The sequence below is a fragment of the Struthio camelus genome, chromosome 17, assembly GCF_040807025.1.
Source record: "Struthio camelus isolate bStrCam1 chromosome 17, bStrCam1.hap1, whole genome shotgun sequence".
Lineage (NCBI taxonomy): Eukaryota > Metazoa > Chordata > Aves > Struthioniformes > Struthionidae > Struthio > Struthio camelus.
In genome coordinates, this window is record NC_090958.1 from 18,424,191 (window position 1) to 18,442,388 (window position 18,198).

Here is an 18,198-nt window from a genome sequence, read left to right on the forward strand (position 1 = left end):
CAGAGGGACTCCTGGAACACCTCATACTGAGAAAAAACAGAAAGCGATGGGACTAACAAAGCCGCATCAGGCACACACTGGCCACAGGGGCACAGTCTCCCTACCAGAACCATGCAGGGTGCTACATCCAGTCTGGACCATGCAATGTCCACACAGCTGTCAAGACTCTTCTCCCCAACGCTGATGTCCCATCTACTTCTCTTCATTTGATTTGTCTATTTTAGTCTGTCCCCAAAATCCATTTTTTGTTTCAGTTAGTAAGCTGAGCCAGAAACCATGCTTTCCTACAGAACCATAAAGCAATAAGCAAACTACTCAAGATAAATAAGCAAAGAGCAATGTATCTATAATCAGTCGAAACTTCAGATGATAAATCACGAAGGAGAACTACTATTTATCAATCACAGATAAAAACAGATGAAAGAAAGAAAGAAAGAAAGAAAGAAAAAAGACGACAATAAAAAGATATCTGGCTCTGCTCTGGAGCAGCCAACCCATAACAGAGTAGCACCGTGGGATTTGGCAATGACTCCTTTTGTCCAAAAGGCAGCATTTTATCTCACACAAAAACAGAACTTGACCTTCCAGGTCAGAGCACGTATGAACAAAACACCAGTTGGAATTAAGACAGACACAATTTTAGGGACATACCTTCCTCTAGCCACAGATCAAGCAGCAGGTGAACTGCAAGCAGGCAGTAATAATCTGAAAACTGCAATTCAGTTTTCAAACAAGATTTCCCTGAAAAGAAAAATAAAGTTGCCCTTGAACTGCACAGTTAAAACGTTTCATACAACGGTGCTGTCAGCTGTTTCTTACATTGCCAGCGTTATCAAATGACAGTCGTCAGGCAGATAATAATCACAGCTTATTTATAAAATCCAGATTTTTAAAAAGTGAAACAACTGTAAATATGTTGCATTTAATTTATTTTGTTTTCAGTTCCTTCTGTTTGAAGTGACAGAGGGGCACATTCCACTTTGTCTCAAATTACACTTCCTTAGCTCTTCTGCGCTTGGATTCAGACTCCAAAGAGAAACGTTAAAGGAAAACACCACCAAAGCTTTGCAATCAAATTCAAATATTTTCTGTGTAAAACAGGAAAATTCTGCTAAAGAGTTTGGAATATATATACAGATAGATGCACACAAACATATTTAAGAACACAAGTGAATCTAGACCACTTCATATGCTAACAGTTGCTGGAAGAAAAAGATTCTCCTACAACTACAAGATCTATGAATAAATATTATTGCCCCTGTATTTGTCCTAAGTAGACCTGTAACATAAACTGGCAACACTGCCTGACCTTTTAAATAAAACCAAACATCCGATACAAACGTGCCATTCGATCTGTTCTGGAACCTCTCATTTGTCTTTAAGATAGACAATTGGTCTTACCAAACACATTAGTAAGAGCAAGGGCGTTGGCAAAACATTATCTAGCTGAGTGACTGGTGCTTTGCACTGATAGCGACACTGGGACACTGGCCGTAAGAGCTTGCGTTGTACCCTCCCTCCAGAAAAGCGTTGAGTTTCTGCTCACAAAAAGTAGCAAAGGAACTGCAACAGTAGTCTCAAGACACTCCTCACCAAACTCCAATCCATGGCGGTATCTTAACATCAACTCCCGAACCACAGTCGGCTTCTGTTTCTTGTCCATGGCGTGATAGATACCAAGCAACCTTGAGAGTTGCACCACACACAAGTGTTGCTGCAGGGCTTTGATATCCTCCGGCAGTGCAATTTCACTCTCTGCTGTTGCTGACAGAGGGATTACTTCCAGCAATTGACTGATGAACTAAAAGAAACAGAGTTAAATTCTGCAAGGCATCTGGGGCTGCACAAACAAAAAGCATCCTTTCCTCCCTCAAATCGAGAAAGCATGAGGCAATAATGTCAGCATCAATCTGGAAGTCACACTGAAATCAGTGGTTGAAGAGCTTGCTTTAACTTTCTTTCTTTTTTTCTTTTTTTTAGCTCAATAGCTTTAGAGAGTTTCACCAAACAGATGTAGGAAAGCACCCAAACAATGTTCACAGAAGAGTTTCCAACACATTGACACAACAGGGATTTTTTAAGCACCTGTTAACACTCACAGTAATAACACATGCAATAAAAATAATTATTTACTGAAAAGCTTAACAGCACACTTATAGCTAGTACAAACCACTGTTTTCTTTTAAATTTTCCTCTCAATCCTGAAGCAACGTGTTGAACCCAGTGAGGTTATCACCTCTGATTAATGACTTATTTCTTGAATTAAGTTGTAAGAAAAGCAGCCTCTCTCTGTTTACAGTTCTAATAGGCGCCAGCAGATTTCTCACAACACAGTCAGGACTGGAGAGTGATTTATTGCTGCCCTAAGAGTCAGCCAAGTTTACAAACTTAAAACCGAGTTAACAAAGCCAACTGCATCGAACACATGCCCTAGGAACAACAACAACAAAAAAAGACAGCTAGGTAAGAGCTCCACGCACAGCAATTCCAGTTCCCCCATAGTCTTTGATGAAAACATTTGCCAGCAAAGCCTTTAATTTGACCACAATTCCCAAAACTGGGCAAGGTCAACCAAATCACTTGGCTGCATATTCCAGTCTACCCCATCAAGAAGTCAAGACCAATGCCATCACAGCAATTATTTCCAAAATATTAGCATGTATCTAATGGCCCAGCAAAACCACCATACTCTCAACTACGGAACTGTAACATTATTCACAGCTCTTAACAAACCTGGCACTTCATAGCCTCAGTGTGTCAGCATGGAGCTTCTGCTTTGCTATTAGTTGGTAATGGTGGCATTTCAAGCACCATACCCTGTGCTTGAAGGTGCTCATGAAACCTTGGTGTGGAGCCTGTGCAATACAGCCTATTTCACTGCAGTACATTTTTCATCCGTTTTCCGCACACCCTTAACCAAAATCAGCAAATACACTAGGCAATTAAGAGCTCTGCATTCGAGACAGCACTTTGAGACTGCTCCCATTTTTCTCTCCTGGATATTTCCCAGTGATACTCAATGTGAGTCCTAATTGAAAAAAATATATATATATCTGTATTTCTGAACAGACTGACATGCTTTGAGTTCATAGATCCTAAACAAGTGACTAGGAGAAGAGAACTGACTTGCCTTTATCTCACTTGCTGTGGGCAGCTGCAAGGGAAGAGTAGGACCGCTCTGTTACTTAGAAGACAGCAACCTTCTGTTGCTGTGCAATAAGAATAAATCTAAGATAACCTATAAATATTTTCTTTAAGTGAATTCAAAGACCTACAGAAACCTTTAGCAAATACGTTGTTCCTCAGTGGATCTGAAGACAGACATGACACTAATGACTTACAAAGTGCCTTTCAAGTAGTTTTTCCCAGCAGGGCTGTACAGGATGTGAATTAAAACAGGTAACAGTGAAAAAAGGCTTCCAGAAATTTAAGCTAATATAAACAACAAAATACACCTCAACTGCCTACACTCAGCTGCCCCCTTTTCCATATAACTTCCCATGACGATTCAGCTCTTGCCTGCCTCCACTTCTATAAAGCAGCGTTTATCACAGTTCAAACACTACAGCATGTTTTCTTCAACATTCCCTTGGAATTCTTTTCCTTTCTCTGCTTAGCACTTAGAGTTGCTGCATTGCTCCCATATGCTGAAGTTAATTAAAAAACACCAACCAAACAAAAAACCCAACTCATCTGCACTTTAACACCACTAATCCTCTTCATCTACAAGTCTCCTTGGCTGTGCTAAGGTGCAGATGTATGCTACCGAAGCACAACAGCCAGAAGACAGCAACACTCTGGAAAGGCCTTCTAATATGACATCACCATGCAACAAAACGAAACATTCACTAAATCAGCAGCAATTTCAAGGCCATTCAGAAAATTTTACAGAATTTATTCAAATTCATACCTTTTATAAGCACTAGGAAATGCCTGTCGCCTGAACTATTAGTATTAAATATAATGTTTTCCCCCAAATTAAGAATTTGTTTCCTGGAAAGTTAGGATTAAACTTCTTCAGTGCTTCAGGACTTAAGGATTACCTTAAGAGATATGTTAAGTATCACCATTTCCAGACATCTGAGTTAAATATTCCACTGATCACACCTGTGGCCAGCAGGGGGAAGAACATGCCTTTCAACTTAAAATAGCAGCAGCAATCCATATATGCAAGGGCCACCATTATTATTACTAGTGAGGCTGTGGGAAGAGCTTGCATTAGCAGTAGGGGAATATTCTTTATTAATAAAGAAAGCGGCACTATCTTTACTTTGTTCACACATTTTATCAGCAGCCCCTGCCTGATCCAGGATTCTCTGTCTAGCCCAACCCAGCTCTGATATTTTACACAATGGCTTAGAAAAACACAATGAGGTGAGCGACAGGATTCCCAGCTGCTGAAGTCATTCAACAAGCTGCTCATGACTCTGCATAAATGGTCTTTTCAATCAAAGAGAGCTTGTTCCAGGGAGAGATTCTAGAAAGTTACAGTGGGTCTCTTGGACGCCTCTTGATCAGTATCAACCCATCCATTTTTCAATGTTGCAGCAGAACCAGGCAAAACATAGATGTAGCACCATAGCTGCATAGGATGAGGTGAACAGATTCTTCCCGTTAAATATGTAACATTAATGGAATAAATAAGGCGTGGCAAAGGAAAGGAGGAAGTTTTTTTGTAAAACAGAAGCTATAGCACACAGTAAATTCATCTCTCCTATCTACTGTTTCAAATTGACCAGCTTTTGTAGAGATCTGTCTTCCCGCCATGTTCATGCTCAAGTTAAACTCTGTCAATGCAAATGAATAAAGGGGGTGGTCTTCCTACAGGGTGCTATGTTGCTCCATTTTGCAGGCTGTGATACGTAAACCAAAGTGATGAAAGATTACTTGTTTAAAAATTGAACAGACACAGTAGTTTTATCAGTTGATCTACAATTAACAGGTAGCTTCTCATCAACAGATACGCGAATTCAAACAAGATCGTCTCAAAGAAACCCGACTCCTTGAAATGGCAATAAAAGGGCCAAATGAATACAGCCTCTGGGTCTGAAACTTTGTAGGATCAAACCTATAGAAGCCTCCAGTGAAAATCCCTCAGTGAAGTTACTCGGAGAATTCAGATATTTATTACATTTTCTGCAGCGCAAGGAGTTTTCAAAGTTTCAAATAGAGGATGATAATTTCATATTTCCACCCTTTTAATATGACCAACAAATGTGTTAAGATAAAGGGACCAGTCTGTTAACCAGCTCTGCGGTTCTTCCCACCATTTCTTTATCTTTCCTTACCTTTGTATATTGGCTGGATGGGAGGAGATCCACAAATACTTTGAGATCAGTAAAACAGCAGGGTTTGTCCCCAAATTTTTTGAAGTACTGGAACATTAGTTCTTCTGGATCACCTAACAAAAAGGCCAGTTCATTTTTTTAAAATGCTCCATTAAAAGCTGAACCTGTAAAAATCACTGTGAGAAATCTTCAGTAATACATTTTTTCTTTGAGATTACAGTGATTTATAAAACAGATAGCTGCACTACTGCAGATTTTAACAGAGGCTCAATGTCCGTGTGTCAAGGACACACGGAAAAAAATCCAAGAGCTTCATTCAAGCTACTTTGGCAGATAAGAGCTCAGCACAACAGGCATACATACACAGTCTCTGCTTATCTAACAGTAATTTATTTTTGGATGCAAATATAAAAGGAACTAGTGAGTAGCACAGATTTTGCTCTAATCATGTCATCTCCTTCACTGACTCCCCAAGCGTGATTTTTAAATGTGAGTTTTTAAAAATGAATCTTGGCATTATTGACCAAAAAAAAAAAAAAAAAAAGGAAAATCACCCAGAGATTGCAGCTAAATAGCAAGGCTTACTTTCTACAAAAGCAGTCTATCAGCAACGCACTTTTCATTGCAGAGTCACTGACTGTGCGCTCCTACATCCACTAGGTGCTTTTGAAAATTTCTCTTACAAGCCCTGGAGTAGTCTAGGGCTACTTGCTCTTCCTCAGGGTGCTTCTTCTAATGCTTTCAAAGTTCTTTACACACCAAACAGCGCATGCGTTTTCCTAACAAGTATTGGTAAATCACTGAGTTAAATGTTAAAAAAAAAAAAAAAAAAAAAACTGTTCTAAGTTTGTGTTCTCGCCCTAAAAGATTAACTTATCATCCAGTTAGTGGCTCTTACCTAGTTTATGTTCATCATTACAACCTCTGTGTCGCAAGCGTCTAATCAGCTCCAGTTTAGCTAAATATGGTCCCCGAAGTGGCCGAGAGCTCTTAGATTCTTCTGTTATTCTCTCTTCTATGAATTTCACAGCTTGCTCTATAGAATAGTGTACCTCTCCTTCCAGAGAGCTGTGCAATTTAAAAAGACAAAAAAAAATTACTTGACTTTTCCCATTCCTAAGGCATTGAGAACATGTATTCGGCATGCTCCCAAAAATACTCTTAAGGAAGCCTGGCTTGATTCTCTACCTCAATCACTGGGAAAAGTATGACCTGGAAGAGCTCTACAGTGTCCAAACCACTATTTATACAGCAGTTTCCAGCAGACTATTGGCAGCCTCCAAAATCAAGTAAGGAGAACACATGAGTTCAGGCCTGATGTCAGGAAGTCATCCAAAGATGTAGACAGCATTATACTGAATATGTGAAGCCAAACATACTACTTTGTAGCACAAAGGAACAACAAATGCCCCAAAAAAACAGTTAACTTACTGCTCTTCTTCAGATGGAGGTGTCCAGGATTCATCAATGAGTTGAAACACAGAATCAAAGTATGTTATATAAAACTGCCAATCATCTGAGCTAAAACAAAAAAAAAAAATTCAGGCATGGAACAAAGTTTAGGGGAGTGCCAGTACTGTAACTCACTTATAAAACTGCATAAAAAGGAAGAGCACATATGAAGATTAGAGAATAACACTGTAATAAGAATCATTTTCCCATGAGGAGATCTCACATCTTAAAATAATGCAATCGTTCTGAATTTCTCGAAGCAAATTAAGGTAAACAATTTCAATAAAGAGCTGGGGCAAGTTGCAAATTCTCCTTTTTGCATTTATATTCTAATCAGAAGACATACCTCAAGCATATCTCCATAAAAACACTAAGGCAGGAGGATGTTTCACCCGCCCATTTTCAGAGCAATTTAAGGACTTACAGAAAAGGAGATGCCAAAAGCAAAAGGTAAGCTAAAAACGTCTTCATGCTAGTTTGAAGCATACTGTAAGTGTTGTAAGGTAATCTCTCCCCCATTTTACTTTTACGTGTCCTGTTAAGCAGATGCTTGTTTTCCTGTTTTTGCATGGCAAATATATTTAACAAATACTGAATGCTACGAACAACTCCTTAGAAGAGAAAAAACTTTTTGCTGTCTCCTTGGGCAGGGGTGTTGCAGACAGGACTTCCTAATCTTTAAGGCTGCTCTTTGTTTTTTTTATTTGGGATGAAGGCACAGCTAACCAAAAAATAAAAAACAAAACCCTCTTGACAGTTCCACGACACAGGTCTGATCGCTGGTATGTTCTGTTCTGGGGCATCTGTTCAAAGCATTAGATGCGTTTCCCAGAAGGAAGTGTGGCCAACTGAGAGAAACGAAGTCCCAAGAAATTAAATGTAAATGCAGTTCCCATCCACTCCCACCCCCAAAATCATGGCTGGACAGTCAGAACCACCTTTAAAAATAAGGAGGGAAACAAAAGTTTATTGCTTGAACATGTCACTAAAAGTCAGCAGACCTTCAAAGAGAAGGAACTACAGTCATGACACTGACTCCCTGTGTGACCTCCACCATGTCTCTAGACCACTTTTTTTTTTTTTTTTTTTGCTTTTTCCCCTCAGGCTTTGGAGTATAAATGTTTAGAAATGCGTTGAGAACTTCTGATGTTATTCTATTTTCACCACCCTTTACGAGAGCCACTAAACAGGCAATTCTCAACCAGCCAGGAATTCCTCCTTCATTCCTTTTAGTAGACTTGCAGAAATCTCAACTCACTTTTTCAGCAGCAGCCTTCTAGACAGCGCATTGCACTCAGGCCACCTACATAGCTTCTTGTACATCGCCATGCATTTGTTCTCTCGACTTTGGAGCTCACTTGTCAGTTTCTCTACAGTAAAACAGAAGCACAGTTTTATTTAATCCACTGATTTATTTCATTGCTTTCTGAATAAAGCATCTTGCTATAGCCAAGCGTACAAAGCAGTAAACATAAGACAATAAAAAAGAGGCCCTCAAAGGATGGAAAGGCCAGAACTGATACTAAAAACATTGCTAAATTGCACAATAAAATCACTGACATTTTAACATCCTGCATATTGCAGAGCAACAGTGCCAGAAATTAACATTTTAGCCAATATATAGCTGGAGAATTAACATATAATTGTGCTGAGGCTTGCTATCTCACGACATACGGTAGCACTAGAAACATCTTAACAGATAAGTACGTATTTTCAAACAGGGAAGAGTGCTAGCCACAGAATCAGGACAGAAAAAAAAGTTGTCCACCTAGTACTTGCAGAAAGTAATAAAGCTACCAACACCAAGCCACAATCCACTCAGTTCAAAAATCTTCATCTTCTCTCTGAAAACTCTTTTCTTTAAAAGCATCGTGTTGAGTGTAGAATAGAACAACTTGCACGAGAGCACTTCCAGTGTTTGCTTCAATTTAGTGCCAAGAGTCAGACTAGCTTATGGCTTTTTTTTTCCCCCCCGGTAACGAGAAAAACCCCGAAGAAAAGCAAAGAACTGCTGCTCCGCCACACAAATGTGATTATTAACTGACAGAATAAGTTACCTCCTAGTTTTCCTCTCACAACATCTAAGGCTTCCCGATACTTCTCCAAACGTTCCAGAATCATGTAGTAAAGTTCAACCTTAAAAGAAAGATTAGACTGCAATGAAATTTGCTAGTAAAACAATATGCAGGAGTGCCAAGAAATAAAGTCGCTTGTGCTACAGTCATTAGAAATAGGAGAGAGCTAGGACTGCATAGCTATCTTTAGCATCTAGCAGGGTGTAACATTCAAGAATTTAGGTCTTTTTTCCATTCTCAGTCCTGAAGTTTCTCTTGGGGGCCTTCTAGGGAGCAAAATCAAGTACTTCACCAGTCAAATCAAATACCAGAAAATTTCCTTGGTCACACCCGCAAATCCCCCTCAACCCTCTGTTCTTGGTTTTCCTTTTGTCCCATTCCAGACACATTTACTTATTATTTTAACAGATATTGAATAATATCTGATAATGAATAACGATATATCCATATAACATATATATGTGGATATATCCATATATAACCATATATCATGTGCCATATGATAGATATGATGTGCGTATATATGGATATGTATCATATATACGTGGATATGGTGTATCATAAATAATATCCCCGACAGTAATGAACTTCCTTTAACACTGCATTCCTTCTCTCAATAACGTTCAGGTCAAGTTGAAAAGCTCTGCAAGTCTTACTTCAGCCTCAGCTTCGATCTTATCCTCTTTCACCATTTTTTCCACCATTCTTTCAGCTAGGGGCAAAAACATCGTCTTTGAGAGGTTTTCATCCTGTGCTGAAATAGACTAAGGAAAAGAAGAATTATTCTAATGGTTCATCAACTTCGTGTTGCCCTACTCACTGCTTTTTTCCCCCATTAGGGGAGGGAGGAAAAAAAAAAAAGGGCTTTCAGTTCCCCACCAAATCATACATGTAAAAATGCCATTTGTCACGTGCAGAGAATGACTGCTCTGTTATACAGGCAGCAATAAAACTAGTAATATGCTGAAATGCTCACTCTTGATGACATTGTCCAAAGACTCCTGTAACTAGGCACATAATACCCATGAAAAATAAAATGTTGCAAGAACAAGTCTGCATTTTCTATAGCCCAGTACTTCAGTGTAATTAATGTAAATAACGTGATTAATGCCTTCATGCTTATTTTTTTGCTTGACCAATATTTTGTCAGGCTGTTTAATTAGTAACTAAATTTGCTCTCTCAACTAACAGCAGCACAGCTGATCCGCTGTCTAGTACTGCAGAGTTTCTGTAGTCTGAAAGACACGCTAAGTCCAGAGCTCTCATTTTTTTCCTCCTAGAGCCTTCATGATCTAGTTATAGAGGAAAAGCAGTTCTGAGCTAAGACATGATACGTTATTTGAAAAATTAGCACTTATTTATTAGCTCTTTAACTAAACAAAAATAAACAGATAGTAGGGTAAGTTGCATTAAGACCACCACAGCATTCATTCCGGACCATGTCAATGATGCTGATTAAGGAGGGCTCAGTTCTCTCCCAGCATCCTACATAAACAGTTCAAATGGATATTTTACTTAAAATAACTGTGGTATTTACTCAAAACATTTCTAGGTTTGCACTCTACCTGCAGTGAAAGTCTTAAATTAATTTGCAACACTGTACACACCTGCATAATCAAGCTCATCACAGACCAAAAATAGTAAGGATTTTTGGGTACAATTTTATAAAGTGCCATTCCAGCCTGAAAAACATAAGACAAAAATTCATCAATCCTAAAACACATCTGTTTGAGCTTTCACAACAGGCACTGCAAGCTAAGCAGCAACAGCAGCAGCAGACAACTCAGGATTAGCAACTAGATGGGCAGATTTTATCAATCCACGAGCCCTTCTATCCTAACATATATTGTTGAAGAAGAAGAAAAGGGCGGGATAAACCCCCCCCCCCCCCCAGAGATTATCATATGTTGAGTAGATCTGACAAGGAAAGGCAACGAGCGTGCGCAAATTGCCTGAACAGACAGACCACAGCTTTAGTTAGAAACCAGAAGGCAGGAGACTTGTTCTGTAAGAATCAGGGGGATGTTTCCAGTGCTGATTTTCACTAGCATACTCAGTCAGCGCTAAAGGCGCACCAAAGCACATGCTTTTGTTCATGTAAACAACTGCCCTTCAACACTTATTTCATACTTATACATACTCAAACCCGAACATGAGCCCACCTAAATTTGCAAAGCAGTGGTTAAACAAGGGCCGAGCCGAAAGCGTGGCCGTATCAAATTAAGAGCCAAAGCATTCAAGATTCTCTAGACCAACACAGAAATAATTCTTATTCCTGCTTTTCTCTCACAGATTTGCAGTGTTTGTATACACTAGAGGACAATATTTTTACAATTAATTAGTGTGGGTATATATAATGCAATCTACTACCACAGAAAGACTTCATTTCTATAAACTTTTGTGCCAATTTTATGACTGCAATCTCAGTTTGCATATTCCAGTACTTTCAGCTGAAATACTCCAGAACACAGAAGGCTAAGGTTTACTTTCACTCTCCAATTGCTTAGCATCCATGCACTGCTTGCATCTCTAAGCACTTGACTCTAATACTTAGGCCAATTCAGAACATCCTATCTCTGACAATGTCCGGCTAATTTAATCAGATACACATCTGTATGATATTTTGAACATACGAAAGGTCAGTTAAACATTAACTATTGTTACTCATAAGTCTGATATTTTCCCATGTATGGTTGTAGACAGGAGCACAATTACTAGACAGTCAAATGCCTCTGAAGTCACTGTCATATGAAGCTAGTAACAGAACATGGTATAGTGGTCTGAAGAAAAACAGCATCTCTTAAGTTTACTTCCATTAAGAGAAAATTTCTCAAAACTTGCAGGTTTGAAGGGTGGGTTTAAGATTTAAAAAAAAAAAAAAAAGAAAGAAAGAAAAAGAAAGAAGCTCTTTGCAACTTCATAGACCTTTTAGCCTTACTATAGCTAAACTAAGACTGCAGCACTATCCAGTTTTAGATGGCCCTGTGCTGACATCAGTGATCTCAAGTTCCTGAGAACTTCTGAACTCAGAAATGCAGAGAAGGGTGTGTACTTGTTTCTTTTGAAGCCAATAAAGCCTTAAAAACAGAATATGTGGTCAGGAACACCTAGAATTACAAATTTTATCAGAAAAACTCATGGTACTAACTTGTTCAGGTTCTTTAAACCAAAAAAATTATGTTGTTATTTTCATATGATCAAGTACAAAGTTTACAGCACACCTAACTTAACTAATCAGTATAAGGGAAGTCCCTATTTAAGGCACTGAATTATGCACAGATCTATAACGGACTATTTAAAGCCTCCACATAAAACAAAGTCAAATACAATTAGTAAAAAATTAAGAATTAAACCAACATCAAACAGGCCTTTACCAAAGCATCTCCAAAAATTCTTGTTTCTGCAAAAGTGAATTATCAGCTATAAAATAGCTCTACTCCATGTGGAGCTAGAACCTGATTTCTTTTAGGCCGCAAAGGTCAATTTCAATTTTCTGGATATTCAGCTACGCAATATAGCGAGCAAGAATAATCCATGGCCTTCTACATTAGGCTCCAACTTTGTGCTGACATATATACTATGTTGTTAATGATAATCCTGTAACGTTATGTTACACCATCACTGAGGAATGCCACAACCTACTAGAGAAGGGTGTAAGATGCAGTCATCAAGACTGAAGATTCATGCTTTCTCTTCAGATAATAATTTAAGTAATACCAAAAAGCAGCTCTCGACCGGCCAATTAAGTACTGGACTTGAGATCAGATATATTTTATAATATTGCATATTTTAATCTCTCTCTTAACATACCTACATAAAGTTTGTCACCTAGTTAAACTTCACGTATATCAATAACTTTGCCTCCATCAACAGTTTGAACTAAAGCAGCTTACAAGTTCAGCTAGAACAGAGAATAACACTGCTGCTCAGTATATTCTTTCAGTTATTCAAAACAGATTCGTACAAAAATTCAAGTCACCTTAACACAGTGGGAACGAGAGGGAGTTTAGAACTTATTTTCTTGTCTCTCTGTGCTTTTTTTATACATAAGAGGGAGCGCGCATGCTTTGAGAAGAATTTTCCATTTATAGGCATTCTCTAGGCACCTAATTTGGAAAGGATGGAAACAAAACAAACGAGCACGACACTGTACTGCCAACTGAAAAGTAAGACCTACTGAGAAGCGCTTTTACTTTTTCTCCACGGCATTACAACCTATACAAGTCTAACTGTATGTTAAATTCCAGCAGTAAGAGCTTGGGCAAGGTTACTCTTTTCTTCCTAAAGAAAATAGCAAATTAAGGAGTAAATCGAGTTTGAAAACATGGATCAGAAGATCTTGATAGATCTTTTTGCATATATTCCAGAATGCCTTTATCATGCACTCCTTCATAAGTAAACATCGTACTGCCCAATACAGACTGGCAGAAAGCTCACGTCCCAAAACAACCAACGTATCCAGTCAGTTCAGATATGCATATAAAAGACATCAGCATCCTAGCTCACGTAGGGAAAAAGGAAACACTTAAATGTCTTCATATAACCCAGCCCACAGTGGTCGTCTTAGGCAATAAGAGTATGATATAAAGAGAGAATCAAGCGACACCTAAAAATGACCAGAACACAAATTGGTGATTGTACCTGTTGCATCTTCTTGTATTCTCCCACCCTGGCATAGGCCATGAAGAGATGAGAGTGATACTCTTCACTGTTGGGAACCTTCTTTACAGCTGCCTCATAAAGTTTAGTTACCAGCTCCGCTAAACCAAAAGCAGATGCTTGAGTTAAGATACTTTTGGGATAAAGTTTAAAGAACAGCTACCTTAAGATAGCATCACTGATACTCTGAAGAATAATCTGATTAGGCTCATCAACCACAGAAACAGTACTCTTTCTCTCCCAGAATCCCAAGCACTACAACAAACAGTAGTCAAAGGAAGAATGCGTTTCAAATAACAAATACAGGGTTAACAGCAACAACCGAACTGCTCAGAAACAATTCCAAATCTTTTCTTCAGTAAGTTTATCTATTTTGGATCATTAAACTGAATCAAGACTTGCATTCATGGCAGACTACATGAAGTATGAATCAAAACATAGAACCTTTTCAGAGCCTAATATCAAATCAGTTGGCTCTTATCACAGGTTTGTCTATGTTACATATCTCCTGTTATTTCCCAATTGCCTACTATTTTAATATTCTTAACAAGCAAAATACTTCACAATATACATATTAATATAGGCCCTTCATAACTAAATAGTTATGATTCTATGACATGCAAACTTATCTTACCTTTCCCCCTGCAAGAAAAAAAGATTCTTTTCCTTACACACAAAATTATATTCCAATACAATATTAAAAATTAATGTAGTTTATCTTTCATAGTTTTAATATAATTTATGAATCCTCCACGTATATACATAGGCCATCTAATCAATTATCTTACAAAACCCAAAGTGGAAGTGCCTAACATCCACTACTTCCCCCCCCCCCCCCCCCGAGTTATACACCTAAAAGCTTAAAATCTGCGCTTAGCGTTTAAGCAAGTTGTTTAGAACCACAGAAACACTCTCAACATAGCCAGGGCTTTACTTTGTTTACATTAAAGTTGGAAAAAACATTTCACATTCAAGAAACGGTGCTTTAACACCACATTACATATACATACATAAATACACGTAAGCACACATAGAAAGAAAAAACTAGGAGAGTATGTGCAACTGATATAGGTCAATAAATGGTTGCAGATCAATTCCAGATATCCATTCCTACAAAAGTGGTTTCACCCCATTGTCATTTTCTGCTACAGTTTGACAGTATACATTGCTGTTACCACCAAGAATCACAAGGAGTTGCCAGAAACAACTGTTTAGAGCTGTAGATAAGCAGCATATAAGGTTTGCTTTCTTTCAGAAAAGCATAGGTGATTTTACTTGATCACTTCAATATTCATGATTTACTATGCTTTAAATATCCTATCACAACAACGAACCGTATTTAAAAAGATAACCCCAGGCAAATGACAGGTCAGGAGCTCCCTTCTGTTTGTAACACAGCTTCTTGGGGTCTGAAGTCATGCAGTATTAAGTGCCTTCCAAAACAGCGTGTATGATCTGTCATCTTTATCATATGTAGTAACAACAATTTCCAATAGCTTTCATTAAAAAAAGTGAACTCATATGCTGACCACGATGGATGATTAGCATGCCACTCATTTAAACACTGTGTACACAGTAAGGTTAATGAGAGGAAACCAAAACAAAGTACACTGCTTTATAGTGATCATCTAGAGTTTTATCAAAGCAGCATTTGTAACAGGTGTCAAATGAAGCATTTAAATTCACTGAATGTCATAATAATGTGCCTATACTTGAACCCTGGACTTCACACTTTCCTGTGAAAACTGCCCAGTTTTTGTTTTCTGCCACAAAACTGAGGACCACACGTATTTTTAAAAGAACATACACAATTATGATTTTTAAGCGAGGCCAAGGCCGGGGGGAGAAGAAAACCAAGTAAACTTACGTCTATGCATTTCCCGATATAGAATAGTTAGTGCTTGCAAGGAATTGTCATCTGTGGGTTCAAGCGCTGCTACTTCTTGTGCCAGAGTATATGCTTCATCTTGCTTCCCTGTTCTCTGCAAGCCAATTGCTTTTAGAACCTATTGATATAACACAGAAGCAGCTGTTAAAAACCACAGTTGGCAGTTACCACTGAAAGTACTTTCACTCCTCGGGAAGAGAAGGTTTGCCCAAGCACCTAATCGCTTCTACAGAATTTCAGTCTTTATTAAGTTTCTAATCCATATGGCTGTGGAGAAAAGCTTCCAGATGTGAGCTGCATCAAATGCTGTGACTTTGCATTTCTTAACGCACATGCAGGCCACTCTTAAGGCATCAGACACCACTCAGCTCTTCCTGCCTGTAGACTGAAAATTGGCCAGTCCTGCCAATTCACTCTTTCTTTTAATAACTGGTCAGGCAGAAGTGACATAAATGAGATTCAGGTCAATGACACTCACTTCAGCTTGGGAAACTTCCAACAAGTAGAAGCAGTATGAAGTGGAAAGGAAAATCCATAAGCAGAAGAGTAGAAAGATACTCTAATATTCAGAAAACTGAAGAAGGAACAGAACCCCCTTCAGCAGGGGTACAGCAAGGAGAACAGTGAACAAGAGGTGAGAAGCAAATGCCTCAAAAAATCACGTGGTTATATTTTACTAGGGAATGCACCTTCAAAGTAAATGTTTCCATCCAAACTACTTATCTAGGTTGCTTTTATGACCACAGACAAACACGCACCTCAACCTAAAGTCTAAAATAGACATTTTTAAGGCAGAACTTACCTGCCACATTTGCCTGAAGTGGCTATGACAGGGATCCACTGTCATAGACCACTAGCTCAGGCATAGCTACCTACACTCTAGTCGTTAGAAGCAACTCACTCAAAGAATCCGTACAAGTTTTCAGGGAAACAAGAAATTGCGTGATTCAGAACAGTCAGCAGCATTCCACAGGGTTTAGGAAGCGCTGTGGTTTGCAGAAGATCACAGACAGTGCTTGAAAAGCAGAACTACACTCACCAAATGAGATCAATGAACAGCAGCCACACTTACCTTTGCACAGTGAAGATCCTTGTGTTTTTTGAGCAATTTATCTGCTTGCTGGATCGCCATTTTATTATTGCCATTATCAAGATAATCTGTATAAGAAGAACATACATAGTATTATAAGAGAACACAAGACCGTTCTGGGATGCTACCTCTAATTTTATTGTGGAGTATGCATTGTCATGCCAAGTAGTACAAAAATGCATTTTCATTTTACAATTACTACCAAACCAGAAGTTCAGGAAACATGTTATTTTGCAGACCTAAGTATTCACCTCACTGTATTAGTTTTAGCCTTTCAAACAAACAAGCTCTTGTAATTACTCCACATAGATCATCATAGCAACAAAAGAGCTATATCATACAGTGTAGTAATAGCTTAGCTCTTTGCTAGCAATGGAGCTTACACTCTTTGCTTTAGTGAAAGCAGATATTAATTCGGTATGCCTTTGGGAGACTTTCAGTGACTTTTAACAGGCAGTAGTTTAAAAACTGGGCACTCACAATCTATCAAAGCATTAAGTGAGATTGGCCACACGACCCAAACTTCAGGCAGAGCAAGTCTGTCCCATAATGGAGTATCGCTATGCTTTAGCCAGGCCAGTTTTAAAGACAACAAAGAGAAGTTTCCAAATTTTCTAGGGGAATATTCCACTGTCTAGTAAGAAATCTAACTGTAGAAAAACCCTGTCTCAAGATTATTTTCTCCCTCTCTCAGCTTTGCATTTGTTTTCAGCTTCATCTACAATGCATTATCACGTTATCGGAGAACTACAAGTATCAAACTAAACAAGCAATTTTAGATTAGAACACGATCCCATACCCTTCCTCTTCCTCAAGGATTATTAACTTAAACCTAGCAGAAAAGCTTAGCTGCACCTGACATGCCAAAAAGGAACCGCCTGTTCATGCTATTCTGGCCCTTCCCCAACCAAACCATGAACAGAGCTAACGCGAGTTAACTGAAGTTACATTACACATCTTTTTCCTCTCTAAGACCATAGTTCTCATTGTAAGAGAGGACCCTTTACTGAGTTGGGAGGTGACCTTTCGTAACTCCTCAGTACGTTGTACAAAGCGTGCATCTACATCAATGACTTTCTTCCCAGCAGCTTCAGCACTTGCTTCCACGGCTAAGTGAGCAGTGCAAATGCGAGTAAGACTCGCGGGACAGTTCGGACTAAATCTCAAAGGAGGCAGTCTGCCCACACTAACCAAAACAAAACGTTGCTAGATAAAATAACCAGACAGCTTGAAACAGTAATATATTGTCTTGATATGGGTTAGATGGCCATTTTAACTTACAAAAACCTATGACTCACCCTTAACATTAAAACTTAACAGTGAAGAGGATCAAAGAAAATTCAGAAACAGAACATACTGATGATCTCTCCATACACTGGTAGAGCTTTCTCGATTTAAGGATCTGGGTTGCACAGTTCACATACGCACAAATCACTTTCCAGTCTGCACTGCCTGTCTTGGAGTTGTTTTACAACTAGCTGTACGGATAAGATCTCTGCTTTAGGTCTTCTAAAGTAAATCAAACAAACCACAAACATCTCTAAACTGCAGCAGACTAAAAAGACTGTATTTTGCTAACAACAAATAAGTTTGTTGGAAGCCAGAGTAGTTGGCAACTTCCAAAGGAATTTAAGATAAATAAAAATATTGAAGTCTATATTAGTAGCAAGTCTGTAGATGCGAAGATATTCAGTGACTGGAAATGCAACACATGTACCTTTAGACGAAGGTACAATGAATTAAGAT

General features: G+C 38.6%; 1 protein-coding gene across 2 annotated transcripts in view; it reads right to left on the reverse strand.

Moving 5' to 3' along the window:
• Positions 1-18,198, reverse strand: part of NAA25 (N-alpha-acetyltransferase 25, NatB auxiliary subunit) — a 33,770-nt gene that overhangs the window by 13,760 nt on the left and 1,812 nt on the right. For both annotated transcript variants that reach the window (XM_068911432.1, XM_068911433.1), the window contains exons 2-13: positions 16,435-16,520; positions 15,342-15,480; positions 13,457-13,575; positions 10,423-10,497; positions 9,472-9,579; positions 8,798-8,876; positions 7,999-8,110; positions 6,720-6,809; positions 6,187-6,356; positions 5,289-5,401; positions 1,594-1,801; positions 652-741 (exon numbers count right to left, since the gene is read on the reverse strand). In XM_068911432.1, coding sequence (XP_068767533.1) covers positions 652-741; positions 1,594-1,801; positions 5,289-5,401; positions 6,187-6,356; positions 6,720-6,809; positions 7,999-8,110; positions 8,798-8,876; positions 9,472-9,579; positions 10,423-10,497; positions 13,457-13,575; positions 15,342-15,480; positions 16,435-16,520 — 1,389 coding nt within the window. The remainder of the gene's footprint in view (positions 1-651; positions 742-1,593; positions 1,802-5,288; positions 5,402-6,186; positions 6,357-6,719; positions 6,810-7,998; positions 8,111-8,797; positions 8,877-9,471; positions 9,580-10,422; positions 10,498-13,456; positions 13,576-15,341; positions 15,481-16,434; positions 16,521-18,198) is intronic.